General features: G+C 47.1%; 1 protein-coding gene across 1 annotated transcript; it reads left to right on the plus strand.

Moving 5' to 3' along the window:
- Positions 1-232: 232 nt before the first annotated feature.
- On the plus strand, positions 233-27,891 carry LOC142312936 (uncharacterized). The gene is made up of 6 exons (XM_075351924.1): positions 233-239; positions 404-487; positions 1,084-1,391; positions 1,588-1,678; positions 2,494-2,562; positions 27,065-27,891. The coding sequence occupies exons 1-6, from the start codon at positions 233-235 to the stop codon at positions 27,889-27,891; spliced, it is 1,386 nt and encodes a 461-aa protein (XP_075208039.1).
- Positions 27,892-27,909: the final 18 nt, after the last annotated feature.

Consider the following 27,909-nt stretch of genomic DNA (forward strand, 5'->3'; position numbering starts at 1 on the left):
AGCCCCTCACATCACCAGGTAATAGACAGGACTAAATACACACGGCCTATAATTATCTGCATGTAGAGAATGAATTCAGTCCCTGTATGTGTCTCCTCCAGTTCTATCCAGTAAGAGGACAACACCAGAGAGATGTCCCCGTCCTCTTCTCCCACAGGACTGTAAACAAGAAGATCCCGATGTTCCTCAGGATAATCAGGTAGATGGAGAGAAGGGGCCATGAAATCTCCCTATGATGTGTAGACGGCTGTGAGGGTCTTGTGCTCAGTGTTGTTTTATCCTCCAGTATTATATGTTTTATACTTGTATAATGAGAACGGTGGAGATGGCAGGATTAGAGCTGAACATAGATGAGACTTCTCCATCTGTCTGTGACTTTTACAATATTTGTTTCAGGCTGAAGATCTGACCCATATTAATACTACAGAGACATATGTGAGGGGTGATGAGTGGTGTAAAGAGGAGATTCCTACATATGACTACCCAGGTGAGTAGGGACATCTAAATATAGAAATGAACTATAATTATCTATATGTTCTACCAGTGAAATGTTTTACTAGTCTGTAGTGGCAAGTGCCATCTTTTTTGCACTCATATGCTGGGGTAGTAGTGTGCGAGTCTCTGATGCTAATAAGCTGAATCTGGACTCTTTTGAGGAGGTAGTGGAGAGAAGAACTCTGAAAAAGTGTATAGCGATAATGAATAATAATGCACATCCATTATATGAGCTATTCATGAGACAGAAGAGCACCTTCAGTAACCGGCTAATCCTTCTGAGGTGTAAGAAGGAAAAATAAAGGAAATAATTTCTGCCAACTGCTATGGGAATGTACAACAATAACATTAGTGTTAAATCATCAAGGTGAATGTCTACTTTATTTCTTCTACTTTCAGTTTACCCGCTGTGTATGTCCTAATATAATGTATAATGTTCTTCTGTCAACTCTACTGTCTCGTCAATTATGTAATTCATGTTAAGATTTAAGTTGTGCTGCTGTGATACACTTTATTGATCCCGTGGGAAATTATGGTATCGTATCGTATGTAAGGAATGAATTCAGTCCCTGTATGTGTTTCCTCCAGTTCTATCCAGTAAGAGGACAACACCAGAGAGATGTCCCCGTCCTCTTCTCCCACAGGACTGTAAACCAGAAGATCCCGATGTTCCTCAGGATGTGTCTCCTCCAGTTCTATCCAGTGAGAGGACAACACCAGAGAGATGTCCCCGTCCTCTTCTCCCACAGGACTGTAAACCAGAAGATCCCAATGTTCCTCAGGATGTGTCTCCTCCAGTTCTATCCAGTGAGAGGACAACACCAGAGAGATGTCCCCGTCCTCTTCTTCCACAGGACTGTGAACAAGAAGATCTCGATGTTCCTCAGGATCATCAGGTAGATGGAGAGAAGGTGTCATGAAATCTCCCTATGATGTGTAGACGGCTGTGAAGGTCTTGTGCTCAGTCTTGTTTTATCCACCAGTATTATGTGTATTATACTTGTGTAATGAGAACAGTGGAGATGCAGGATTAGAGCTGATCATAGATGTGACTTCTCCATCCGTCTGTAACTTTTACAATATTTGTTTCAGAGTGAAGATCTGACCCATAATAATACCACAGAGACATATGTGAAGGGTGATGAGTGGTGTAAAAAGGAGATTCCTACATATGGTTACCCAAGTGAGTAATTACCACTAAATCTAGATACGTCACAGATTCTTCATAGCCATTGACAGTGGCTGGTTTATCGGTTGTGTTGTCCAGCCATATTGTGATCACCATTCTACCGTTAAACCACTGCATGCTGTTCTAATCAAAATTGTCCCTATTAGTTTGGGCACTTTTCCGGTTAGTATGAGAGCTCTCCCCCAGAATGTTGCCTTTACCGAATGTCTGAGACTTAATAGGAACCTGTAATGTCCCCAAACACTATTAATCTGCAGATATGGTGTTCATTTGCAGGTTAGTAGCATTCTAAAGAAGCCCGGACGCTGCATTGCAAGCTTAACTACTGGGAGGAAATTAGAATTTCCCTCCTGGTATTCTCCGGCTTTTAGTCATAAAAGAAGTGCGACTGACGCAGCTTAATCACCACTCGGTGCATAGTGAGCGATGCTCACATTGAGTAATGCATAGTGCGCGCAGTGAGGATTTACATACAGTGGCTGCAGACTTGTACCATAAGGTCAGACAACACCTTTATGACTGTTTTTTGACCCCACAGGCATTTTCTGGAACTTTGCACACAGTGGATGTTCCAAAGTGAAAATTGCCAATATGCCAATTTAGTACCAAACACCTATACTACTCGCAAAAAGTTAGGGATCTTTGGCTTTCGTGTTTAACTTATGTAAAACGTAAAAAGTTCATGTTACAGTGATACGTTATCATGAAAGCAGGGTATTTAATTAGAAGCATGCAACTGTGATTTCCTTATCTCAAATAATTTATTGAAACAAAAGCCAACAACAGACCGCTGTATCTCATCTTTTTAGACTCGCTTGTAACAGGGTTGGTGCCTCAGGATTGGAGGATTGCTGATGTGGTACCTATATTTAAGAAAGGTAAGAAGGAAGATCCATTCAACTACCGTCCAGTAAGCCTGACATCAGTAGTATGCAAAGTTTTTGAGGGTATTTTAAGGGATAACCTGCAAAAATATATTGCGGAAAATAATATAACTGACAGACAGCATGGATTCATGAAAGGTAAGTGCAAACCTGGATATTAGTAATGCAGCTGATGTGATTTATTTGGACTTTGCAAAGGCATTTGATACTGTACCACATAATAGCCTTATACTAAAGCTCCAGAAGCAAGGACTAGGGGAATCAATATGCAAATGTTTAAGGAATTGGCTAAAAGAAAGGAAACAAAGAGTAGTCATAAATGGAACATTCTCTAAATGGGCCATAGTCAGCAGTGGGGTGCCGCAGGGATCTGTGCTTGCACCGATTCTTTTTACTCTCTTTATTAATGACCTTGTGGATGGGATTGATAGTACAGTGTCAGTCTTTCCTGATGACGCCAAACTATGTAGGATATTAAAAACTGACCTTGATAGTGCAATATTACAAAAAGATCTGGATAAGATGTCGGAATGGGCAGATACTTGGCAAATGAAATTTAATGTTGATAAATGTAAAGTAATGCACCTAGGATGGAGTAATCCTATAGCTGCATATACATTAAATGGAAGTAAACTCTGGGCTACAGAACAGGAGAAGGACTTGGGTATTCTCATTACAAATAAGCTGAGCAGCAGCACTCAATGTCAAGCAGCAGCTGCTAAAGCAAACAAGATTTTAGGGTGTATAAAAAGAGAGATAAGATCCCGTGATCCCAACGTATTGTTACCCCTCTATAAATCACTTGTAAGGCCACATCTGGAATATGGGATCCAGTTTTGGGCTCCGCATTTTAAAAAGGACATTCAGAAGTTAGAGTCAGTTCAAAGGCGGGCAACTAGACTACTACAAGGAATGGAAGAGCTCCCATATGATAGGTTGAAAAAGTTAGATATGTTTAGCTTAGAAAAAAGACGTCTCAGAGGAGATGTCATTTATATGTATAAATACATGTGTGGTCAGTATAAAGCTCTGGCAGATGACTTATTTCTTCCAAAGACCATACTAAGGACCAGGGGGCATACACTGCTAGTGGTAGAAAAGCGATTCCGACAGCTAAATAGGAAAGGGTTCTTTACAGTTACAGCAGTCAGACTGTGGAATGCCCTACCACAAGAGGTAGTAATGGCAGATACTATAACAGCTTTCAAAAAAGGGCTGGATGATTTCCTCAGTACACACAACATTGTTGGTTATAAATGACTTAATGACAAAATGTAGAACTGGTGGTGGAAGGTTGAACTAGATGGACCTAGGTCTTTTTTTCAACCTAAGTAACTATGTAACATAGGTGGGCATACACCCCAAAAAAAGTCACTGTGTCAATAACTTATCATGTGGCCTTGAGCATTAATTACAGGTGACAATGACATCTCATTGTGGTCGCAAGTAGAGTTATTGTCTGCTTAGGCATGGAATCCCACTCTTCTTAAAGGGCGGCCTTAAGGTAATTGAGGTTCTGGGGTACAGAATTACAAGCCTCTACATGGCGACTCAGCTGATCTTATAGGTTTTCTATGGGATGCAGGTCTGGAGAAAGTGCAAAGCACTCCATTTGAGGTACCCCAGTCTCCAGCACCCACTCCCTAATGATGCGGCCTCAAGCTGGAGCATTGTTGTCAATGAAGATTAAATTAGTCCTCTTGACAGGAAAAGGCAGAAAACTTTCTTCAGCACAACGTTCCGAATAGAAAACAATATTTTATTGAAAAAGGATTAAAATTTGCAAGGATCTATGGTTTAAAACTTACGTGTTTCTGGCAACTCGGTTGCCCTTAACCATAGCAAAAATATTAGGCCTGTGTTGTTCATGCAGAGGCACAATGACTGGATGAATGATATTATTCAAGTAGTAGGGGCCTTTACAGAGTCCGCCCACATGCAGGGACTATCTGTCACAGCCGGTAAATAGCGGCACCGGGAATCACGTGATCGGAGCACCGTTACTATGGTAACCCACCTGTCAGCGGTGACGTCACCGCTTACAGCCTGCAGCCTCTGCTCACTCAATGAGTGATTATACTGCATGGAGCAGCAGTGTCTTCCTCCCATGCTGTGCTGTCTGATGTAGCAGAGCTGCATGGGTTGAAGGAGAAAGAAGACCAGGATCGATGGAGTCTCTAAGTGTGTCTGTGTATTTATTTCTATTAAAGTATTTTTTCTCTGTGTGGTATTTTTTTTTTTTTTTTTTTAACCCTTTCTTGGAGATTCTTAATGGCTGGGTCAAACTTGCCTGACATTATGAATCTCTGGCTTAATACTAGCTAGTAAAACAAAGCTAGTATTAACTCATTATTACCCAGCAAGCCACCCGGCTTCAGGGCTGCTGGAAGAGTTGGATACAGCGCCAGATGATGGCGCTTCTATGAAAGCGCCATTTTCTGGGGCGGCTGCGTTCTGCAATTCGCAGCAGAGGGGCCCTGAAACCTCGGGCTAACCTGTGCTGCGGATTCCAATCCCCAGCTGCCTAGTTGTACCTGGCTGGACACAAAAATGGGGCGAAGCCCACGTGGTTTTTTTTTTTTTTTTTTTTTAATGATTTCATGAAATTCATGAAATAATTTAAAAAAGGGCTTCCCTATATTTTTAGCTTCCAGCCGGGTACAAATAGGCAGCTGGGGGTTGGGGGCAGCCGTACCTGCCTGCTGTACCTGGCTAGCATACAAAAATATGGCGAAGCTCATGTCATTTTTTTTTTAAATTTTTTTGGTAAAAAAAATAAAAATTGCTCCCCTGGATTTTCCATTGCCAGTGATGGTATGCAGTGGGGGTTAGCAGCCAGTAGCTGCTTGGATTACCCTTAGCTAGCAATACAAAAAATGCAGCGGGAGCCCATATAATTTTTTTTTTTTTAAAATAATTTATTTAAATAACTAAAAAAAAATGGGCTTCCCTGTATTTTGATTGCCTGACATGACAGTGCTGTAAAAATAAATCTTTCAAAAAAATGACGTAGCGCTCCGCGGTATTTTTGATTCTCAGCGCAGATAAAGCAGACAGCTACGGGCTGCCACCCCTATCTGCCTGGCGTTACCTTGGCTGGCAATCAAAATACCGGGAAGCCCATTAATTTTTCTCTAGTCCCTTCCACGACAGCATAGGAGGTTGTTTCTCCACGCCTTAATTGGGACAGGAAGCACAAGAGAGGTTAAAAGGACCCTCCCACCTCCCATAGCCAGTGTCTTTCCTGTCCCCATGGGGCATGGAGAGGTTTTATTTTTTCTCCTATGCTGTGGTGGCCGGCGAACTGCAGTATATGTATTTTTTTTTTTTTCTTTTCCCCTACCTTAGCCGGGCAGTATCGGTCGGGCCTTCGCCGCTCCTCCCATACTGTTCCCTCACCCTGTGAGGGACCGCTGCTCCAGCCTTCCGGAGCTCCTCTGGGGTGATGCGGGCTGTGTAGCTCCCCGGCCGGCGTCCTCCCTGAGCCGCCGGCCGCCTCCTGTATGCACGCTGCAGTGCGACCCGGAAGTGCTGCCGCGGGCGGGACTTCCGGTCTCGCGACCTTCCGGTGTGGGCACTTCCGGTCGCGGAGGCAGCGTGACGGACACTCCGTCGCTTCCACGGCCTGTCAGCGACCTGATGCGGGAGGCGGGGAACGTTCTCTGTCACTGGGGGGGGCAGGCCCTTCTGCATAAAGGCCACCCTGAAGACTTCAGAATCATGGTAAGGACTTCTACTGTGCTCCCTGACATGTCTTCCCCTGCATCTGCATCTGCAGAGCCCAGTGTTCCCCCTGCCACAGTAAGTAAGGAGGGGGGTGGTCCCTTATGCATGGTCTCAGGCTGGTATTTATGGCTCCTTCTGGTCTGTGTTTTCCAGGAGGACAAGCCTGCTAAGAAATCTGACAAATGTGACAAGTCAGAGAGGTCTGAGAAGTCTGATAAGCCTGACCGCTATGAAAGGACTGAAAAGATTAAAAAGTGTCCAGTCTGTATAAAAAAGCTCTCTGCAGTCTGGGATAAGAAACTTTGCCAACAGTGTACGGACCAGATTGTTAAGGCTGAACAACCGTCCCTGGTAGACGAGCTGCAATCCATGATGAAACAGGAGATTCAGGCCTCACTAGCCTCCCTCCCTGCTCCTGGCCCTTCTCCCCCAAAGAAAAGGAAACTCCAGTCAGCCCCGTCTGATCATGAGGATGCTGATTCCGCCTCGGAGGGTCTCGACGAAGGTTCTTCCTCCGGGAGGTCTGACCAGTCCTTCCTTTTCCCCTCAGAAGATTTGGGGTATCTTATTGGGGCGGTTAGGAGCACTATGGGGTTAGAGGACGTGCAGGTTCTTCCCTCGGTCCAGGATGAAATGTTCGCTGGCCTGAAAACCGTCAAACAATTAGGGTTTCCTGTTCATGCAAATATTCTGGATATTGTCTCTCAGGAATGGGAATTTCCTGAGAAGCGTTTCCGGGGTGAACCCAGGCGCCGATTTCCCCTGGAGGCTTCTGGTTTGCATTGGGAGGTCCCCAAAGTGGATGTGCAGGTGGCCAGGGTCGCTAAACAAACGGCGCTCTCCTTTGAAGATACTTCCCAGCTTAGAGATCAGATGGATAGGAAAGTCGAGGGCCTCATGAAGCGATCCTGGGAGGCATCGTCTTCTACCATTCAGGCCAATATTGCCTCCACTTGTGTCTCCCGGTCCCTACTTAGGTGGCTCGACCAGTTGGAGGCTCATATTTCCCAGGGTACCCCTCGGGATGAGTTGCTGGAATCCCTTCCCTTACTTAGGAAAGCTACCAGTTTTTTGGCGGATACCTCGGTGGAGTCGGTCCGCCTGGCTGCCAGGACCTCAGTCTTGTCTAACTCTGCCAGACGTGCCCTCTGGCTTAAGGCCTGGAGTGGAGACTCCACCTCCAAAATGAGACTTTGCTCCCTTCCGTTTAAAGGGGATTTGGTGTTTGGGCCTGCCCTGGATGACATTCTGGACAAGGCGAATGATCGTAAGGCTTTGCCGGATCCTAAACCCTCCAGGAAGTGGTCCTTTCGTCCCTCGATGCCTCAGGCCTCGCAGCCCAAGGGGAAAGGGAAGTCGGGCCGGTGGAGCTACCCTAAGGGAAGAGGGAGAAACATTCTCATCCCTTCCCATCAACAACGTCCTCAGCAGGACAAACCGTGACTCGGCTCGGGTGGGGGGGACGACTCTCGGCCTTTCTTCCCCAGTGGTGGTCCATCACCACCTGCCAATGGGTCCTGAAGATCGTCTCAGAGGGTCTATTAATAGAATTCATCTCCCCCCCCCCTCTACCGGGCCTCCGAGTCACGGATCTGGCGTCACAGGGTTCGCAGGCCCTCCTGTACTCGAAGATTCAGGAGTTAATGCACTCGGGGGTCGTTTCCCCAGTCCCGAGTCGGGAAGGAGGGGTAGGCCACTACTCCCGTCTCTTCCTTGTCAAAAAGCCGTCTGGCGACATCCGGATTATCATCAATCTGAAGTGTCTCAACCGGCAGGTCAGATACCGGCGTTTCAAGATGGAGTCTGTGAAATCGGCTATCCCACTAATAGGTCTGCACCACCAGATGACCTCAATAGACCTGAAGGACGCCTACTTCCATGTGCCCATCCATCCGTGTCACAGGCAATACCTCAAGTTTGCGGTTCTGCACGGGGAGGAGGTGCTTCATTTCCAATTCAACGTACTTCCCTTCGGGATCTCCTCGGCTCCAAGGATCTTTTCAAAGATCATGGCAGAGGTGGTCGCCTTCATACGATTGCAAGGTGTCTGTCTGGTTCTGTATTTGGACGACTTTCGTCTCATGGCTCCCTCCGCTCAGACCCTCCGGAGCCATGTGGAGAAGTCATTAAGCATTCTTCGTTCCTTGGGCTGGATCCCCAATCTCAAGAAGTCCCAGCTGCAACCCTCCTCCACTCTGCGGTTTCTCGGGGTGCTGCTGGACTCCGACAGACAGGCATCCTTTCTCCCGGGAGACCACAGGTTGACCCTGCTAACCAAAATCTCAACGCTTCGCCGACAGGCTCGCCCGACCCTTCGAGCGGCTATGTCAGCTCTGGGTTCTATGACGTCCTGCATTCCCTCAGTCATGTGGGCTAGGATTTTCGTGTATAAGGTGCAGCCAGTGCAGCACTGGCACTATCATACACGTTGTGTACATACCATTAGGGTGCAGCTCGGGTGTTTAGTCAGTGAAATCCAACTTTATAAAGTTTGAAATTTTGTGCACTTTTTGATTGACGTGTGCACCTCTCTGTTAATGTCCGGGTGTGTTATGCACGTGTTCCCCACTCCCCCACCAGCCTGTTCCTCCCTCTCTCCTGATGTCCGGGCGGGTTATGCACGTGTTCCCCGCCCCCCCGCACCGCCTGTTCCTCCCTCCCTCCCTCCCTCTGGCTGTATGTAAATTTCTAATCTTCAGAAACATGGCGCCGGAGTGGGCCTCTGCGTATAGCGCTTATCTCCGGCGCCATGTTTCTGAAGCCCGCATCACACAGCTTGGTGTCTGAGAGGGCGGCGCATGCGCCCTCGCTCCTTCAGATCCCGTTGTGACCGCGGGAGCGCGCGCGATCACAACAGGACTGCAGAACAGCTGATCGGAGGACGCGATCAGCTGTAGCTACGATGACGTGCCGCCTCAGGACACCGGGCCAGGACAGCAGCCTGCCAGCGACATCGGGGGTCAGGTGAGGTAAGTTCACAATGGACTCACATGACCCCGTGACGGCAGTGCTGCGAGACCCGGTCACGGTAGTGATATCGGGCGGCACTGTCTTCACGGGGTCAGGTGAATGAAATTACTAGCACCTGTGATGTCATTGCCCCAGCAGTCGCACACACATTATACACACACTGCTGTGTGCGCCCCTGCGTTGACCTGGGCTCACCTTCTGAGTTCCAGGTCACTGCAGGAAAGCACTCACAGGTGTGTGTGTGTGTATAATGTGTGTGTTCGTGTATAATGTGTGTGCGTGCGCGTATAATGTGTGTGTGCGCGTGTGTATAATGTGTGTGTGCGCGCGCGCATGTGTATAATGTGTGGGCACGCATGCGTATAATGTATGTGTGTGCCCGCGCGCGTATAATGTGCGTGCGCGTGTATAATGTGCGTGCGTATAATGTGCGCGCGCGTGTGTGTATAGTGTGTGCGTGCGCGCGTGTATAATGTGTGTGCGTGCGCGTGTATAATGTGTGTGTGTGTGTGTATAGTGTGTGTGTATAGTGTGTGTATATTGTGTGTGTGTGTGTGTTTGTGTATATTGTGTGTGTGTATATTGTGTGTGTGTGTGTATATAGTGTATGTGTGTATATAGTGTATGTGTGTATATAGTGTGTGTGTGTATATAGTGTGTGTGTGTATAGTGTGTGTGTGTGTGTGTATTGTGTGTGTGTGTGTGTGTATGTATGTATGTGTGTATATATATATATATATATATATATATATATATATATATATATATATATATATATATATATATATAATATATTTTTTTTTTTTTGTAGCCAGCTAGGGTAAAGCAGACGGCTGCAGCCTGCAAACCACAGCTGGCAGCTTCACCTTGGCTGGTAATCCAAAACAGAGGGCACCCCACGCAGTTATTTTACATTAAATAAATAATTTAAAACAAAAAACGTGGGGTCCCCCCAAATTGGATCACCAGCCAAGGTAAAGCGGACAGCTGGGGTCTGATACTCTCTCAGACTAGGGAGGTCCACTGTTATTGGACACTCCCCAGCCTAAAAATAGCAGGCCGCAGCCGCCCCAGAAGTGGCGCATCCATTAGACGTGCCAATACTGGCGCTTCACCCCAACTCATCCTGTTGCCCTGGTGCGGTGGTAAACGGGGTAATATATGGGGTTGATAACAGCTGTGAATTGCCAGCTGACATCAAGTCCTGGTATTAGTAATGGGTGGGTATCTAGTAAACACCCCCATTACGAATTCCTTTATTTGAAAGTAATACTTTTTATTAGAACAAAAAAAAAACCCGACGTCATCCCTCGTTGACCAATTTATTAACAAAATTATTAAATGCTAAAGGTCCGCCGTAATCCATTTAGATGTCCCCCGACGTTCTCCAAAGTTGACCCTGAAAAGACATAAAAATAGAAATTAGAACACAATAGACGCCATCTTTTCAAATTTAATTCCCTGTGACATCCATAATCCAGGTCCGCCGAAATCCAAATCTGGGGTTGATCCCATACTCCCTGGCACGTTCAATGCGGAACTAAAAGTCCCCCATTGATTGTGAGTGCAGCCCCTCACTTCCACCTGTGACATCATTGCCCCAGCAGAGAGGTGCGCGCACACACACACACACACACACACACACACTATACACACACCACATACACACTATATACACACACACTATACCTACCCACACACACACACACACTATATACACACTATATACACACACACTATACACACACCACACACTATATACACACACACTATACCTACCCACACACACTACACACACACACCACACACACACTATATACACACTATATACACACTATATACACAAACACACACTATATACACAAACACACTATATATACACACACACTATACACACACCACACACTATATACACACTATATACCCACACACTATACCTACCCACACACACTACACACACACTATATACACACTATATACACACTATATACACAAACACACACTATATACACAAACACACTATATACACATACACACACTATACATACACACTATACATACACCACACACTATATACACACTATATACCCACACACTATACCTACCCACACACACACCACACACACACACTATATACACACACACATAATATACGCACACTAAACACACACACACACACACACACACACACTATATACACACTATATACACACACTATACACACTATACACACACCACACACTATATACACAGTATATACACACACACTATACCTACACACACACACACTATATATACACACACACTATATACATACACACTATACACACACCACACACTATATATACACACACACTATACCTACCCACACACACTACACACACACACTATATACACACACACACTATACACACACACACACTATATACAGACACTATACACACACACTATATACACACTATATACACACACACTCATAATATACACACACTAAACACACACACTATATACACACACACACATAATATACACACACACTATATACACACTAACTATATACACACACACGCACACTATGTATACACACTATATACACACACACACTATACACGTGCGCACACACACTATACATGCACTATACACACTATACACACACTATATACACACACACACTATATACACACACTATATACACACACACACTATACACGTGTGCGCACACACACTATACATGCACTATACACACACACACTATATACACACATACTATACACGCATACACATTATACACACGTGCGCGCGCACACACATTATACACACGCGCGTACACACATACACACGCGCGCGCACACACATACACACACGCGCGCGCGCACACACACATTATACACACGCGCGCGCACACACACACACTATACACATGCACATTATACGCATGCACATTATACACACATACACACACACATACACACTATACACGCGTGCACACACATACACACTATACACACACACACTATATACACACTATACACACACATACACGCGCGTTCGCACACACACATTATACACGCGCGCGCACACACATTATGCACACGCGCGCGCGCGCACACACACATTATACACACTACACACACATTATACGCACGTGCGCGCGCACACACATTATACGCACGCACATTATACGCACACACACACACACACACACACCTGTGAGTGCTTTCCTGCAGTGACCTGGAACTCAGAAGGTGAGCCCAGGTCAACGCAGGGGCGCACACAGCAGTGTGTGTATAATGTGTGTGCGACTGCTGGGGCAATGACATCACAGGTGCTAGTAATTTCATTCACCTGACCCCGTGAAGACAGTGCCGCCCGATATCACTACCGTGACCGGGTCTCGCAGCACTGCCGTCACGGGGTCATGTGAGTCCATTGTGAACTTACCTCACCTGACCCCCGATGTCGCTGGCAGGCTGCTGTCCTGGCCCGGTGTCCTGAGGCGGCACGTCATCGTAGCTACAGCTGATCGCGTCCTCCGATCAGCTGTTCTGCAGTCCTGTTATGATCGCGCGCGCTACCGCGGTCACAACGGGATCTGAAGGAGCGAGGGCGCATGCGCCGCCCTCTCAGACACCAAGCTGTGTGATGCGGGTTTCAGAAACATGGCGCCGGAGATAAGCGCTATACGCAGAGGCCCACTCCGGCGCCATGTTTCTGAAGATTAGAAATTTACATACAGCCAGAGGGAGGGAGGAACAGGCGGCGCGGGGGGTTCGGGGAACACGTGCATAACCCACCCGGACATCAGGAGAGAGGGAGGAACAGGCTGGTGGGGGGGCGGGGAACACGTGCATAACACACCCGGACATTAACAGAGAGGTGCACACGTCAATCAAAAAGTGCATGAAATTTCAAACTTTATAAAGTTGGATTTCACTGACTAAACACCCGAGCTGCACCCTAATGGTATGTACACAACGTGTATGATAGTGCCAGTGCTGCACTGGCTGCACCTTATACACGAAAATCCTGATGTTTGGTTCCCTTTAACTATGTTCCTTACCTCATGAGCAGGGCATTGCAGTAGCTTACAGATGCATGGTTACCACCACTCACTGTGTCTGAACACAGGAAGCTGAGCTGACAGCTGCTCTGTGCATGCGGCAGCATCTATTGTGAAGGAGGGGGCCGCGGGGGATCAACGCTGGACAGGTACCGTGGGACACCGGTGAGGTTATAGGGGGTGAGCTGGCAGGGCCTGGGGAGGAGTTTTCTGTCACATGTGTCATGGCACATGCGGCAGAAATCGGAGGAGTAGGGTGAATGCAGCCGGTGCGCTGCTGTGCGCGCGACCATCTTGGATTTCCGAGAGGGGGTGGGGGGGCACTTTGGCGACACCGGGGGACCGGGGAGGAGATTTATCTCCCATCTGACATGTTTGTTCATGCCAGATGGGAGATAAATAACTTTTTACCGGCGCTGTCATTTACTGTAACGTGATCATCGGTATACGGTGTATACCGGTGATCACGTGAATGGGGACTGGAAAAAATGGCCTGAATCATGATCTCCAGGGTCTCAGCTACCCCCTGAAATCCCGGAGATTTTCTGACGCTGGGGGGCACTATTCACTTATTTCTGCCTGCTGTTTATAAACAAAATGGAAGGCTGTGGAAAAAGAAAGCGCAATAGGGTCTTACCCTTATAGGCACAGGGCATGGGAGTGGGGAGCAATGATACTCACCAACTGTAGTTGTGCAAGCCACAACTACTATATTCGCTCGTAGAATTGGATCAAGGCAGCGGCAACCCAGAGGCTGATAACAGAGAGAATTGTAGAAACGGGTTTCTGTACCGTGCCAAAGATCACAAGTCAGGATGTCAGATTAATGTGGCTTTATTGCATCATAGGTCTACGCGTTTCAGGAGCTCTGCCCCCCTTCCTCAGGACCATAGAAAAGACAACATCAAATCTACCGTAGTAGACACATGTATACATTAAATAGACCAAGTGACGTCATAGTCCCGCCCAGTATAGGGAAAACGGGCGGGAAAGGGTGCATCGTGATCAATATATGACGCAATACAATGAAAATACAGTGAAAAGGAGAAACATGACACTCTGTTCAATAACGATGAGAAAATCAATGATTGAATGTAATAAATCAAATGATATTTAAAAATTATTCCCCGTATGTTTATCTGTAAAAAACAAAAAAAATCATCATCAAATGTGCAAACGTATGTATACTACACGTCCTACACATCGGGATCCCCCAGTAGTATTTACAAGATCTAAGAAGGTGTCTAGAACTCAGGAAGGAAAATACGTTATAACCGTGAGTGAGTGTGGAAACAGATTGCGGAGGCTCTAGCCCGCTTATCCACAGAAGATGTGATGGTCAGAGCCGTGTAAAGGAACCGACATCAGAACTACCAATGACAGATGTGCATCTATCATATTGTACCGAAAAGACAGTGTATTACAAATCCATAAATATCCAAGATGATGAAAGTGTAGCATAGAATAGTAATATATAACACAATCCACCTAGACCGGCGTGATCAGAAAAGTGTAAACGTCAGTCTGTGAACATATATGCATAATATGTAGGTGCTAGTATCCAGGAAAAAACTCAACCCAGTGTGGGTATCATGAACAGTACAAAGACAGTTCCCGACTCTCATTAGGAGTGAGAGTTCAAAGGAGTTGAATACCGTGGGAAAAAAACCCACCACGGCTGCGCATGCAGCGAGTGTCAGAGGAGAGAGGTGAAACAATAAAAGAGACGGGTAGTGTTGGAAACCGGAATTATTACGGATCACTGAAGAAATATACAACGGGCAAAGTGAAAGGAATAAATAACCTGTGAGGCAAATAAAAAGAAGAAAAGGGAACGAAAGAAACCCAGTGAAAAAAAAATGTTTACCCGTCTCTTTTATTCTTTCTACCCCTCCTTTTTATTTTCTGTCAGACTTTTTGACTATGCGGCGGGGGGGTGCAGGCGCACAACTTTTTTTTTTCCCACGGGTTTGAACTTTGTTCACCTCTCTCCTCTGACACTCGCTGCTTGCGCAGCCGTGGTGGGGTTTTTTCCCACAGTATTGAACTCCTTTGAACTCTCACTCCTAATGAGAGTCGGGAACTGTCTTTGTACTGTTCATGATACCCACACTGGGTTGAGTTTTTTCCTGGATACTAGCACCTACATATTATGCATATATGTTCACAGACTGACGTTTACACTTTTCTGATCACGCCGGTCTAGGTGGATTGTGTTATATATTACTATTCTATGCTACACTTTCATCATCTTGGATATTTATGGATGTGTAATACACTGTCTTTTCGGTACAATATGATAGATGCACATCTGTCATTGGTAGTTCTGATGTCGGTTCCTTTACACGGCTCTGACCATCACATCTTCTGTGGATAAGCGGGCTAGAGCCTCCGCAATCTGTTTCCACACTCACTCACGGTTATAACGTATTTTCCTTCCTGAGTTCTAGACACCTTCTTAGATCTTGTAAATACTACTGGGGGATCCCGATGTGTAGGACGTGTAGTATACATACGTTTGCACATTTGATGATGATTTTTTTGTTTTTTACAGATAAACATACGGGGAATAATTTTTAAATATCATTTGATTTATTACATTCAATCATTGATTTTCTCATCGTTATTGAACAGAGTGTCATGTTTCTCCTTTCACTGTGTTTTCATTGTATTGCGTCATATATTGATCACGATGCACCCTTTCCCGCCCGTTTTTTCTATACTGGGCGGGACTATGACGTCACTTGGTCTATTTAATGTATACATGTGTCTGCTACGGTAGATTTGATGTTGTCTTTTCTATGGTCCTGAGGAAGGGGGCAGAGCTCCTGAAACGCGTAGACCTATGATGCAATAAAGCCACATTAATCTGACATCCTGACTTGTGATCTTTGGCGCGGTACAGAAACCCGTTTCTACAATTCTCTCTGCTGTTTATAAACGGCAGATCAGAATAAGGCTACAGTCACACGACCGATCCTTTTTTGTGGTCCGCAAAAAACGGTCCGTTTTTTTTCACGGATGCATCCGTGTGGCATTCGTTTCCGTTCCGTATACGGTCCGTATGTCATACGTTTATCATCCGTGTGCCTTCCGTTTTTTTACGTACTGCAAAAAAACTGAATGAGGGAAAATACATAAATTTACCCAGGATCCATAGCTTCAACGTACATGAGGCGGTCATATGTTCACTCCAGTGCCATTTTCTACTGCTTTTCACAGCGTAGAGTGCTCTGGTGATTTTCTTGTGCTTGTACACTTCATATCAGTCTTTTCTATCATTATAATGGCAGAAAGACACATAATGTCCCACTCTCCTGCATTTTGTAATTTTGCACCCTTTGGTGCCTTTCATGTGGCACTAAGGGGTGCTTAGCCTTGTATTTAAAAAATAAATACATTTAAAAAAAAAAATGACGTGGGGTTCCCCCTATTTTTGATAGCCAGCTAGGGTAAAGCAGACGGCTGCAGCCTGCAGGCCACAGCTGGCAGCTTCACCTTGGCTGGTAATCCAAAACTGAGGGCACCCCACGCTGTTATTTTAAATTAAATAAATAATTTAAAAAAAACAACACGCGGGGGTCCCCCCAAAATTGGATCACCAGCCAAGGTAAAGCGGACAGCTGGGGTCTGATATTCTGAGACTAGGGAGGTCCATGGTTATTGGACTCTCGCCAGCCTAAAAATAGCAGGCCGCAGCCGCCCAGAAGTGGCGCATCCATTAGATGCGCCAATCCTGGTGCTTCCCTCCAGCTCATCCCGTTGCCCTGGTAAACGGGGTAATATATGGGGTTAATACCAGATGTGTAATGTCACCTGGCATCAAGCCCTGGGGTTCGTGATGTCAGGCGTCTATCAGATACACGACCTCACCAACCCAGTCAGTCATAAAAAATAAAAAAGACAAACATTTTTATTTGAAAAAAACACTCCCCAAAACATTCCCTCTTTCACCAATTTATTAGAAAGAAAAACAAATCCAGGTCTGGTGTAATCCAAGGGGTTCCCATGACGATCCATACCATAGTCAATGTCCCAGTCAATGAAGAACAGAATGTTCCATACTGGCTGGGAGAGCAATGCAGTGACCTGAGCTAACATCAATAGGTCAGCCCAGGTCACTGCAGGGCATGACAAGTGCTGCTGTCAGGCGGTTAGCGAGGTACATTACCTGCGGTGATCGCTGCACTCCTGATAGAGCTGTCACTGAGTTCAATGACCGCCGCCTTCACATCCAAGTATCGCGGGTGCCTGTGACGTCACCGCTAGTGACAGTCTCGGGTCGGCAGCGAGAGGAGATGTGACAAGCGGCGGCCATGGAGGACAGTGACAGTGCTGACGTCGGGAGGGCAGGACTTCATCACCACAGGTAACTTCACTAACCTCCTGACGGCAGCGCTTGTCATCCCCGTGGCTGCTGTCACTGCAGTGTGGGCAGCTGCGGACACCGTACAGTGTGGGCATATGCTGACACTGCAGTGTGGGCAGCCGCGGAGCTGGAGCGGGACACAGACTGCAGCGGCATCCGACAGCAGTCACACGGAAGTGCTTCTGTGTGCCTTTCGGGGATTTTTGCACACGTACCCATGGTAAACATCGGGTTACTAAGCAAAGCGCTTTGCTTGGATACCTGATATTTCTTTTTCGCTCCTAATTGGGAGACCCAGACAGTGGGTGTATAGCTACTGCCTCTGGAGGCCGCACAAAGAACTACACTTAAAAGTGTAAGGCCCCTCCCCTTCTGGCTATACACCCTCCCGTAGGAGTACGGATTCCTCAGTTTTAGCTTTGTGCGCAGGAGGTCAGACACGCACGCATAGCTCCATTGTTTTTAGTCAGCAGCAGCTGCTGACTATGTCGGATGGAAGAAAAGAGGGCCCATACAGGGCTCCCAGCATGCTCCCTTCTCACCCCACTGTATGTCGGAGGTGTTTGTAAGGTTGAGGTACCCATTGCGGGTACGGCGGCAGGAGCCCACATGCTGATTCCTTCCCCATCCCTTTTTACAGGGCTCTGGGTGAAGTGGGATTTACTGGTCTCCAGGCACTGAGACCGTGCTCCATCTACAGCCCCTGGAGAAGATGCTGGATGGAGCGGAGTACATCAGGGACATGGCCCTGCTTCCTCAAGGTACTCTGTGTCCCCGTGCATTTGGCGCTCACACCGCAGCATGCTGGGTGTTGTAGTGCGCCGGGGGACATCAGCGCTATGGCGCTTGTGCCATGGCCTCATTCAGCTTCGCTGAAGCAGGCACACTTCTGGGAATCGGTCGCGCCGGCCGCTGGGACTGCGGCGCGGCTGGCACTTGTGGTGCGCCGGGGACTTCAGCGCGGCCCGCGCTTTTACGGCGGCCGCGCTGATAACTCGAGTCCCCGGCTTTTGCGGCCTGCTTCCGTTCGTTCCCGCCCCCAGACCTGCCAGTCAGGAGAGGGGCGGGACGCTGGCCAGTGCATCAGCGCCGAGGGCTGGAGTCGTTTTTACATACTCCAGCCCTCACAGTCGGCACAGAGAGGACACTGTTTCCCGCACTTTTGTTTGGGAACTCCCACGGACCGCCCCTCTCCACAGACGCCGGCAGCCATTCCTGCTGACACGCTGAGCTGCAGAGGGGAGCCGGGGAGACCCAGACAAGGAATTCTGCGCCTCTTACCCGCTATTCAGCGGGCGGTAAGCAGCCCTCAGGGCTCACCCCCTCTTGTGCCAGTGGTATTCTTAGTATTTTGTTTCTACAAATACTTGGTATTACATAGCGCTGGTCGCCCTTTGGCTATAGACTCTCTCACATTGCAGAGAGCCAGCAGCATGTCGTCCGTAAAACGCAAGGGTGCCAAGGCACAAATGCTGTCCAAGTGACAGGAACTGAGTTTGCAGCTTTTGCTGACAGAATGTCTCTCACTATGTCACAAATTCTTGACACATTGCGAGCTAGGCCTGTACTTCAGGCCACGGACACTGTGCAATCATTGCCCCCTGGTCCCCCTCAGCTGAATTACCTCCAAGCTCCGGGACGGGCATATACACCTCAGGGTGAAGACTCTGACTCGGACGATGGCCCCGGGCAGCCTAAGCGGGCTCGCTATGACGGGCCTTCACATTCATCTCAATGGTCAGGATCCCAGCGAGATGAATCTATGGGTGATGAGGCGGACGTAACTGATCAGGATTCTGATCCTGGGACCGCTCTCAATCTAGATACACCAGATGGTGACGCCATAGTTAATGATCTTATATTTAACATCAATAAGATGTTAAATATTTCCCCACCAGCTCCTCTTGTAGAGGAGTCAGCTTCGCAGCACGAGAGAATCCATTTCAGATACCCTAAGCGTACATTAAGCACTTTTCTGGACCACGCTGACTTTAGAGACGCAATCCAGAAACCCCACGCTTATCCTGAAAGGCGTTTTTCTAAACGGCTTAAAGATACACGCTATCCTTTTCCCCCTGAGGTGGTCAAGGGTTGGACCCAGTGTCCAAAAGTGGATCCTCCAATTTCCAGGCTTGCAGCTAGATCCTTGGTTGCAGTTGAAGATGGAGCGGCACTTAAAGATGCCACTGACAGGCAGATGGAGCTCTGGCTGAAATCCATCTATGAAGCGATTGGAGCGTCATTAGCGCCTTCTTTTGCGGCCGTATGGGCACTCCAAGCTATCTCAGCCGGGCTTGCGCGAGTCGACTCAGTCACACGTGCATTTGCCCCGCAGGTAGCACCATTGACCTCGCAAATGGCGGCATTCGCGTCGTACGCGATTAATGCTGTTCTTGACGCTACAAGCCGCACGGCAGTGGCGTCAGCCAACTCCGTTGTTTTGCGTAGGGCCCTGTGGTTGAGACATTGGAAAGCAGATTCTCATTCCAAGAAGTGCTTAACCAATTTGCCTTTTTCTCGTGACCGGTTGTTTGGAGAGCGTTTGGATGAAATCATCAAACACTCCAAGGGTAAGGACTCATCCTTACCGCAACACAGACAAAACAAACCCCAACAGAGGAAGGGTCAGTCTGGTTATCGGTCCTTTCGAGGACCGGGCAGGTCCCAATTCGCCTCGTCAAAAAAGACTCAAAAAGACCAGAGACGCTCAGATTCTTGGAGGTCTCAGTCACGCCCAAAAAGGACAGCCGGAGGAACCGTTGCCAAGACGGCGTCCTCCTGACTTGCGGTCTCCGATTCCCACAACCGCGGTCGGTGGGAGGCTTTCCCACTTTGGCGACATTTGGCTGTCACGCGTCAAAGACCGTTGGGTGAGGGATATTCTGTCTCACGGGTACAGGATAGAGTTCAGTTCTCGTCCGCCAACTCGTTTCTTCAGAACTTCTCCACCACCAGACCGAGCCGATGCTCTGTTGCAGGCGGTGGCCGCTCTAAAGGCGGAAGGAGTGGTGACCTCCGTCCCTCTTCAGGAACAAGGTCACGGTTTTTACTCCAATCTGTTTGTGGTCCCAAAAAAGGACGGATCGTATCGACCCGTCCTGGATCTAAAGTTGCTCAACAGACACGTAAAAGTCAGGAGGTTCCGGATGGAATCCCTACGCTCCGTCATAGCCTCAATGTCTCAAGGAGATTTTCTAGCATCAATAGATATCAAAGATGCGTATCTCCACGTGCCGATTGCACCAGAGCATCAGCGTTTCCTACGCTTCGTCATACACGACGAACACCTGCAGTTCGTAGCGTTACCTTTCGGTCTGGCAACAGCCCCCCGGGTCTTCACCAAAGTAATGGCAGCAGTAGTAGCTGTTCTGCACTCGCAGGGTCACTCGGTCATCCCGTATCTAGACGACCTGCTTATAAAGGCACCCTCTCAAGAGGCATGCCAACACAGTCTGAAGGTGGCACTAGACACTCTCCAGAGTTTCGGGTGGATTATCAACTTTCCAAAGTCTCATCTAACCCCGACCCAATCTCTGACTTATCTTGGCATGGAGTTTCATACTCTCTCAGCGATAGTGAGGCTTCCACTGGACAAGCAGTGCTCGCTACGGACTGGAGTGCAATCTCTCCTTCAGAGCCAGTCGCACTCACTGAGGCGCCTCATGCATTTCCTAGGAAAGATGGTAGCAGCAATGGAGGCAGTCCCGTTCGCGCAGTTTCATCTGCGCCCTCTACAATGGGACATTCTACGCCAATGGGATGGGAAATCGACGTCCCTCGACAGGACTGTCTCCCTCTCTCAGACTGCCAAGGACTCTCTGCGTTGGTGGCTTCTCCCCACCTCATTGTCACAGGGAAAGTCGTTCCTTCCCCCGTCCTGGGCAGTGGTCACGACGGATGCGAGCCTATCAGGGTGGGGAGCGGTGTTTCTCCACCACAGGGCTCAGGGGACGTGGACTCAGGAAGAGTCCACCCTGCAGATCAATGTTCTGGAAATCAGAGCAATCTATCTTGCCCTGCGAGCCTTCCAACAATGGCTGGAAGGCAAGCAGATCCGGATTCAGTCGGACAATTCCACGGCGGTGGCGTACATCAACCACCAAGGGGGAACACGCAGTCGCCAAGCTTTTCAAGAAGTCCAGCGGATTTTGACGTGGGTGGAAAGCAGAGCGTCCACCATATCCGCTGTTCACATCCCAGGCGTGGAAAACTGGGAAGCAGACTTTCTCAGTCGCCAGGGCATGGACGCAGGAGAATGGTCCCTTCACCCGGACGTGTTTCAGCAGATCTGTTGCCGCTGGGGGACGCCGGACGTCGATCTGATGGCGTCACGGCACAACAACAAGGTCCCAGTTTTCATGGCACGGTCTCACGATCACAGAGCGCTGGCGGCAGACGCCTTGGTTCAGGATTGGTCGCAATTCCGACTCCCCTATGTGTTCCCACCTCTAGCATTGTTACCCAGAGTTCTCCGGAAAATCAAGTCCGACTGCCATCGAGCCATACTCGTCGCTCCAGATTGGCCAAGAAGGTCGTGGTACCCGGATCTGTGGCATCTCACGGTAGGCCAACCGTGGACACTACCAAACCGTCCAGATTTGCTGTCTCAAGGGCCGTTTTTCCATCTGAATTCTGCGGCCCTGAACCTGACTGTGTGGCCATTGAGTCCTGGATCCTAGCGGCCTCAGGTTTATCTCATGAAGTTGTTGCCACAATGAGACAGGCTAGAAAACCATCCTCAGCTAAGATCTATCACAGGACGTGGAAGATATTCTTAGCGTGGTGCTTGGCTCAAGGGTTTTCTCCCTGGCCATTTGCATTGCCAATTTTTCTTTCCTTCCTGCAGTCTGGGTTGGAAAAAGGTTTGTCGCTTAGCTCGCTTAAGGGTCAAGTCTCCGCGCTATCCGTATTCTTTCAGAAGCGCTTGGCACGGCTTTCTAAAGTACGCACGTTTCTCCAAGGAGTTTGTCATATCGTTCCTCCTTACAGACGGCCATTGGAACCCTGGGATCTGAACAAGGTTCTCATTGCTCTCCAGAAGCCGCCTTTCGAGCCTTTGAAAGAGGTTCCCCTTTCTCGGCTTTCACAAAAGGTAGTTTTTCTTGTGGCGGTCACGTCTCTTCGAAGAGTGTCCGAGCTAGCGGCGTTATCTTGCAAATCTCCCTTCCTGGTGTTTCACCAAGACAAGGTAGTACTGCGTCCAATTCCAGAGTTTTCTCCCAAGGTGGTTTCTTCCTTTCATCTCAATCAGGATATCACTTTGCCATCTTTGTGTCCGCATCCAGTTCACCAATTTGAAAAGGGTTTACATCTGTTGGACCTGGTGAGAGCACTCAGGATTTACATTTCTCGCACGGCGTCTCTACGCCGTTCTGATGCGCTCTTTGTCCTAGTCGCTGGTCAGCATAAGGGATCGCAAGCTTCCAAATCCACCCTGGCGCGGTGGATCAAGGAACCAATTCTTCACACATACCGTTCTGCTGGGCTTCCGATTCCATCTGGACTGAAGGCCCATTCTACCAGAGCCGTGGGTGCGTCCTGGGCATTGCGGCATCAGGCTACGGCTCAGCAAGTGTGCCAGGCGGCTACCTGGTCGAGTCTGCACACGTTTACCAAACACTATCAAGTGCATACCTACGCTTCGGCAGATGCCAGCCTAGGTAGACAGGTCCTTCAGGCGGCGGTGGCCCACCTGTAGGAAGAGGCTGTCTGACAGCCCGTTCATGTGGTATCTTTTTACCCACCCAGGGACTGCTTTTGGACGTCCCACTGTCTGGGTCTCCCAATTAGGAGCGAAAAAGAAGAAGGGAATTTTGTTTACTTACCGTAAATTCCTTTTCTTCTAGCTCCAATTGGGAGACCCAGCACCCGCCCTATTTGTTCTTAGGGTTTTGTTTTTCGGGTGCACATGTTGTTCATGTTGTTTCTTAAGTTCTCCGATCTTGTTATCGGATTGAATTTGTTTTTGAAACTGTTATTGGCTTTCCTCCTTCTTGCTTTGGTACTAAAACTGAGGAATCCGTACTCCTACGGGAGGGTGTATAGCCAGAAGGGGAGGGGCCTTACACTTTTAAGTGTAGTTCTTTGTGCGGCCTCCAGAGGCAGTAGCTATACACCCACTGTCTGGGTCTCCCAATTGGAGCTAGAAGAAAAGGAATTTACGGTAAGTAAACAAAATTCCCTTCTTACCCTGGTTACCAGCTTACCGCAAGCTGCCAGCGATGGCTCCCTGCACACGTAGCTGTAAAAAGCCACGCTTTTGGTGATCGAACCGTTCTCGAACGTAACTCGAACTGCCGAACTTTTAGCAAATCGTTCGAGTTCGTCGAACGACTCGAACACCCCCAAAATCACTCGAACATGAAATTGGCGAACCTTGAACATCGCTCATCTCTAGTCCCTTGTACAGCAAGACAATTTTGCCTGTGCCTAGAGGGGTGGTCAAGTACCCTTGCAGACCACACTAATGTAAATGACTTAGAATGGTGTCTGGAGCTGTGTAGCAAAGATCATCCGGTTCCAAAGGGCATTGTTCAAAGTCAGTGGTCATCAGTGTGGGATGTGGCCAAAGAACGTCCACTCCTGTGCCTTTCTGTGAGTTTTCTAGTCTCTTTGGATCTCTGTACAACCTGCTGATGACACTCTTAGCTCAGTGGCTACTTCAGTCTGAGAACAGCCTGTTGGAAGATTCGCAATGGCGAGGTACTGTTAATCAATGGTTAGGTGTCGTTTTGGTCTCATGATGTCAAAATGTGAACAGCATGATGAAGAGAACTGTTTAAAATACTAATTGAACCCTAAAATTTATTGGGCGATTCATAGATCAAACACCTGTTGTGAATTTTGCCATTAAAGGCCGCTTTACATGCTGCGATATCGTTACCGATATCGCTAGCGTGCATACCCGCCCCCATCGGTTGTGCGACACGGGAAAATCGCTGCCCGTGATGCACAACATCGCTCAGACCCGTCACACTACTTACCTGCCTAACGACGTCGCTGTGACCGGCGAACCGCCTCCTTTCTAAGGGGGCGGTTCATTCGGCGTCACAGCGACGTCACTAAGCGGGCGTCCAATAGAAGCGGAGGGGCGGAGATGAGCGGGACGTAACATCCTGCCCACCTCCTTCCTTCCGCATTGCCGGCGGCCGCCGGTAAGGTGAGGTTCCTCGTTCCTGCTGTGTCACACATAGCGATGTGTGCTGCCGCAGGAACGACTAACTACATCGTACACGCAGCAGCAACGATAATTGGGAATAGGGGGGCATGTCACCGATTAGCGATTTTGCACGTTTTTGCGACGATGCAAAATCGCTCATGGGTGTCACACGCAACGACATCGCTAAAGCGGCCGAATGTGCGTCACAAATTCCGTGACCCCGACGAGATCGCTTGAGTGATGTCGTAGCGTGTAAAGCGGCCTTAAGTTCCATGTTAGAGAACTTGCTGTTATGCAAAAGGTACTGAAACATTGAACAGTTAAACATGTGCCTTCAAACATATATTAACTTTATGTAAGTAGTGTAGTGCAGAGCTTGAGCTTCTGGAGACCTGCACACCGTAAATTAAGTGGGTTCTTCTTACCACAGCATTGCCAAATATAGATGCTCAATGTGGTTTGGACACACTGCAAGATTTAGAGTGGGAGACATTTGGCTTTGAGAGAGCGGATATTGCTGGATTGTTGAACGATAGCCATGATGCTTTTCAAGACTTATTGAGCTACATGTAATTTGTAAACCTTCTCTTTTTCCATTGAAATTTGATAGACATAAGTAGGATCTTGGTATTTGTGGGATGAGAAGAAGTTTTTAATAGTATCATTTTCGCTTACATAACATTTTTGGTTGGCTTCTTATTCTATTAGGCCGGTTTGACACATCCTGCTTTTCGCCGTTTTGCCGGATTCGGCTCATGCCAGTACAGTGTATACAGTACAATTGCAGCGCCGAAACTTCTAGGTCACATGACAGCATGTGACCGGTGCTTATCGCGCTGTCATTGTACTGTATACACTGTATTCGTGTGCGCTGAATCCGGCGAAAAGCCGGATGTGTGAAACCGGCCTTATTTGGGAGGGTGAATGAACAAAGAGCCAAACATCATGGTCTACTGGTTCCTACTCAGAGGTCTTAGATTATTAAATGGTTTTGTGTAAGTAAAAATTGTTGCAACAAACCTTCCAATTTCTGTGTACGTTTTATATAGAAATGTTATAAAAATAGATTTTTTAAGGATATTTTATTCAAAAATATTAATCTAATATATAAAGCTGAATGTATGTATGTATGTATGTATGTATGTATGTCCGGGATTGGCATCTGCACCGTCGCAGCTACAGCCACAAAATTTTCCACACTCACACGTCTGGACCCCGAGAGCGTCATAGGCTATGTTGTGAGGCGAAATTTTAACCCCGCGCGTTCCAATTTACCAATCAATTTTTCCCCTATCTACATAATGGGGAAAAAGTGAAACGAAAAGTGTATCCGCACCGTTGCATTTACAATCAAAAAGTTTTGCACAGACACCTCATGTGACCCAGGGAACGTCGTAGACTATGTTTTGACAGGAAAATTTAACCCCGCGCTTTACAGTTACTCTCCAAAAAACATGCCTCCATTAAAGTAAATGGAGCCTGGAACTACAGGTTATTAGTAGGAGCTGTGATTGGTTGCTATAGGAACAAAAGACATTCATAGTATAAGAAGCTTATATATGAGGTAATAAGATGTCGGTGGGGAGACGGATAGAGAGAGACAGACAGAGAGATAGATAGAGACAGGGAAAGACGGGGAAAGAGACAGACGGGGAAAGAGAGAGACATACAGACAGGGACAGAGACAGGCAGATAGGGAAGGAGGAGACAGACAAAGATAGATAGGGAAAGACACAGACCTTGATAGAGACAAACGGGGAAAGAGACAGAGAAAAAGAGACAGGACAGGAAAAGACACAGACAAAGAGACTGGGAGACAGACGAGGAAAGATACAGAACTGGGAAAGAGACAGATAAGGAAAAAAACAGAGAGATAGAGACAGACAAAAAAAGAGACAGGCAGACGGGGAAAGAGACAGACAGGCAAAGATACAGACGGGGAAAGAGACAGAGCACTTTACTTGGCCAATTTAGCTAAATCTGTGTGGAATATCTGTGGTGTTGAAATATACAGTATGTTGTGAAATGCTTCTATTAGCTTAGTTTTTGCCTTTTAATAATTACATTTCTATCTATTTGTGTTGTGGTTTTTGTGTGCAGAATACATTTTTGTTAATACATTCTATTTTTGTTAACAACAGTTATTAACCCGGGCGAAGCCGGGTAGTACAGCTAGTAATATAATAATAATAATTGGTTTTATTCTCGACAGATCTGTCATCTGATCCTTTTAAACAGGTCCTATGTTCCAATTCATCACAGACTAGTAAGAAAAATAAAAGTCATGAATGGGATGTTAAATATCAAAGTGCTCTCACAGAAATAAAGCCATCAGAATGTTCAGAATATGAAAAACGTTTTTCCTTTGTAATGTCTGTGTTTGAATATGAGAAAAATCACATAGAAGAAAATAGATATTCTTGTTCAGAATGTGGGAAATGTTTTGGAAAGAAATCAAATCTTGTTAAACACCAAAAATCTCACACCGGGGATAAGCCTTTTTTATGTTCAGAATGTGGGAAATGTTTTGCAAAGAAATCCATTCTTGTTAAACACCAAAGATATCACACGGGGGATAAGCCTTTTTTATGTTCAGAATGTGGGAAATGTTTTGTAGAAAAATTACATCTTATTTCACATCAGAGAACTCACACAGGTGAAAAACCATATTCATGTACAGAATGTGGGAAATGTTATGCAGAAAAATCAAGTCTTCTTGCACACCACAGAAGACACACAGGGGAGAAGCCATATTCTTGTACAGAATGTATGAAATGTTTTAACCAGAAAGCCCATCTGGTTAGACACCAGAGAACTCACACTGGAGAGAAGCCATATTCATGTTCAGAATGTGGAAAATGTTGTGCAGATAAATCAAATCTTGTTGAACATCAAAGAATTCACACAGGAGAGAAGCCATTTTCTTGCTCAGAATGTTGGAAATGTTTTGCAACCAAATCATCGCTTGTTAAACACCAGAGAATTCACAAAGGGGGGAATCCATTATCATACCTGCAGGGTGAAACATTTTTTACTTAAAATTCATATTTCTTCGGC

This window comes from Anomaloglossus baeobatrachus, chromosome 5, assembly GCF_048569485.1.
Source record: "Anomaloglossus baeobatrachus isolate aAnoBae1 chromosome 5, aAnoBae1.hap1, whole genome shotgun sequence".
Classification (NCBI taxonomy): Eukaryota; Metazoa; Chordata; class Amphibia; order Anura; family Aromobatidae; genus Anomaloglossus; species Anomaloglossus baeobatrachus.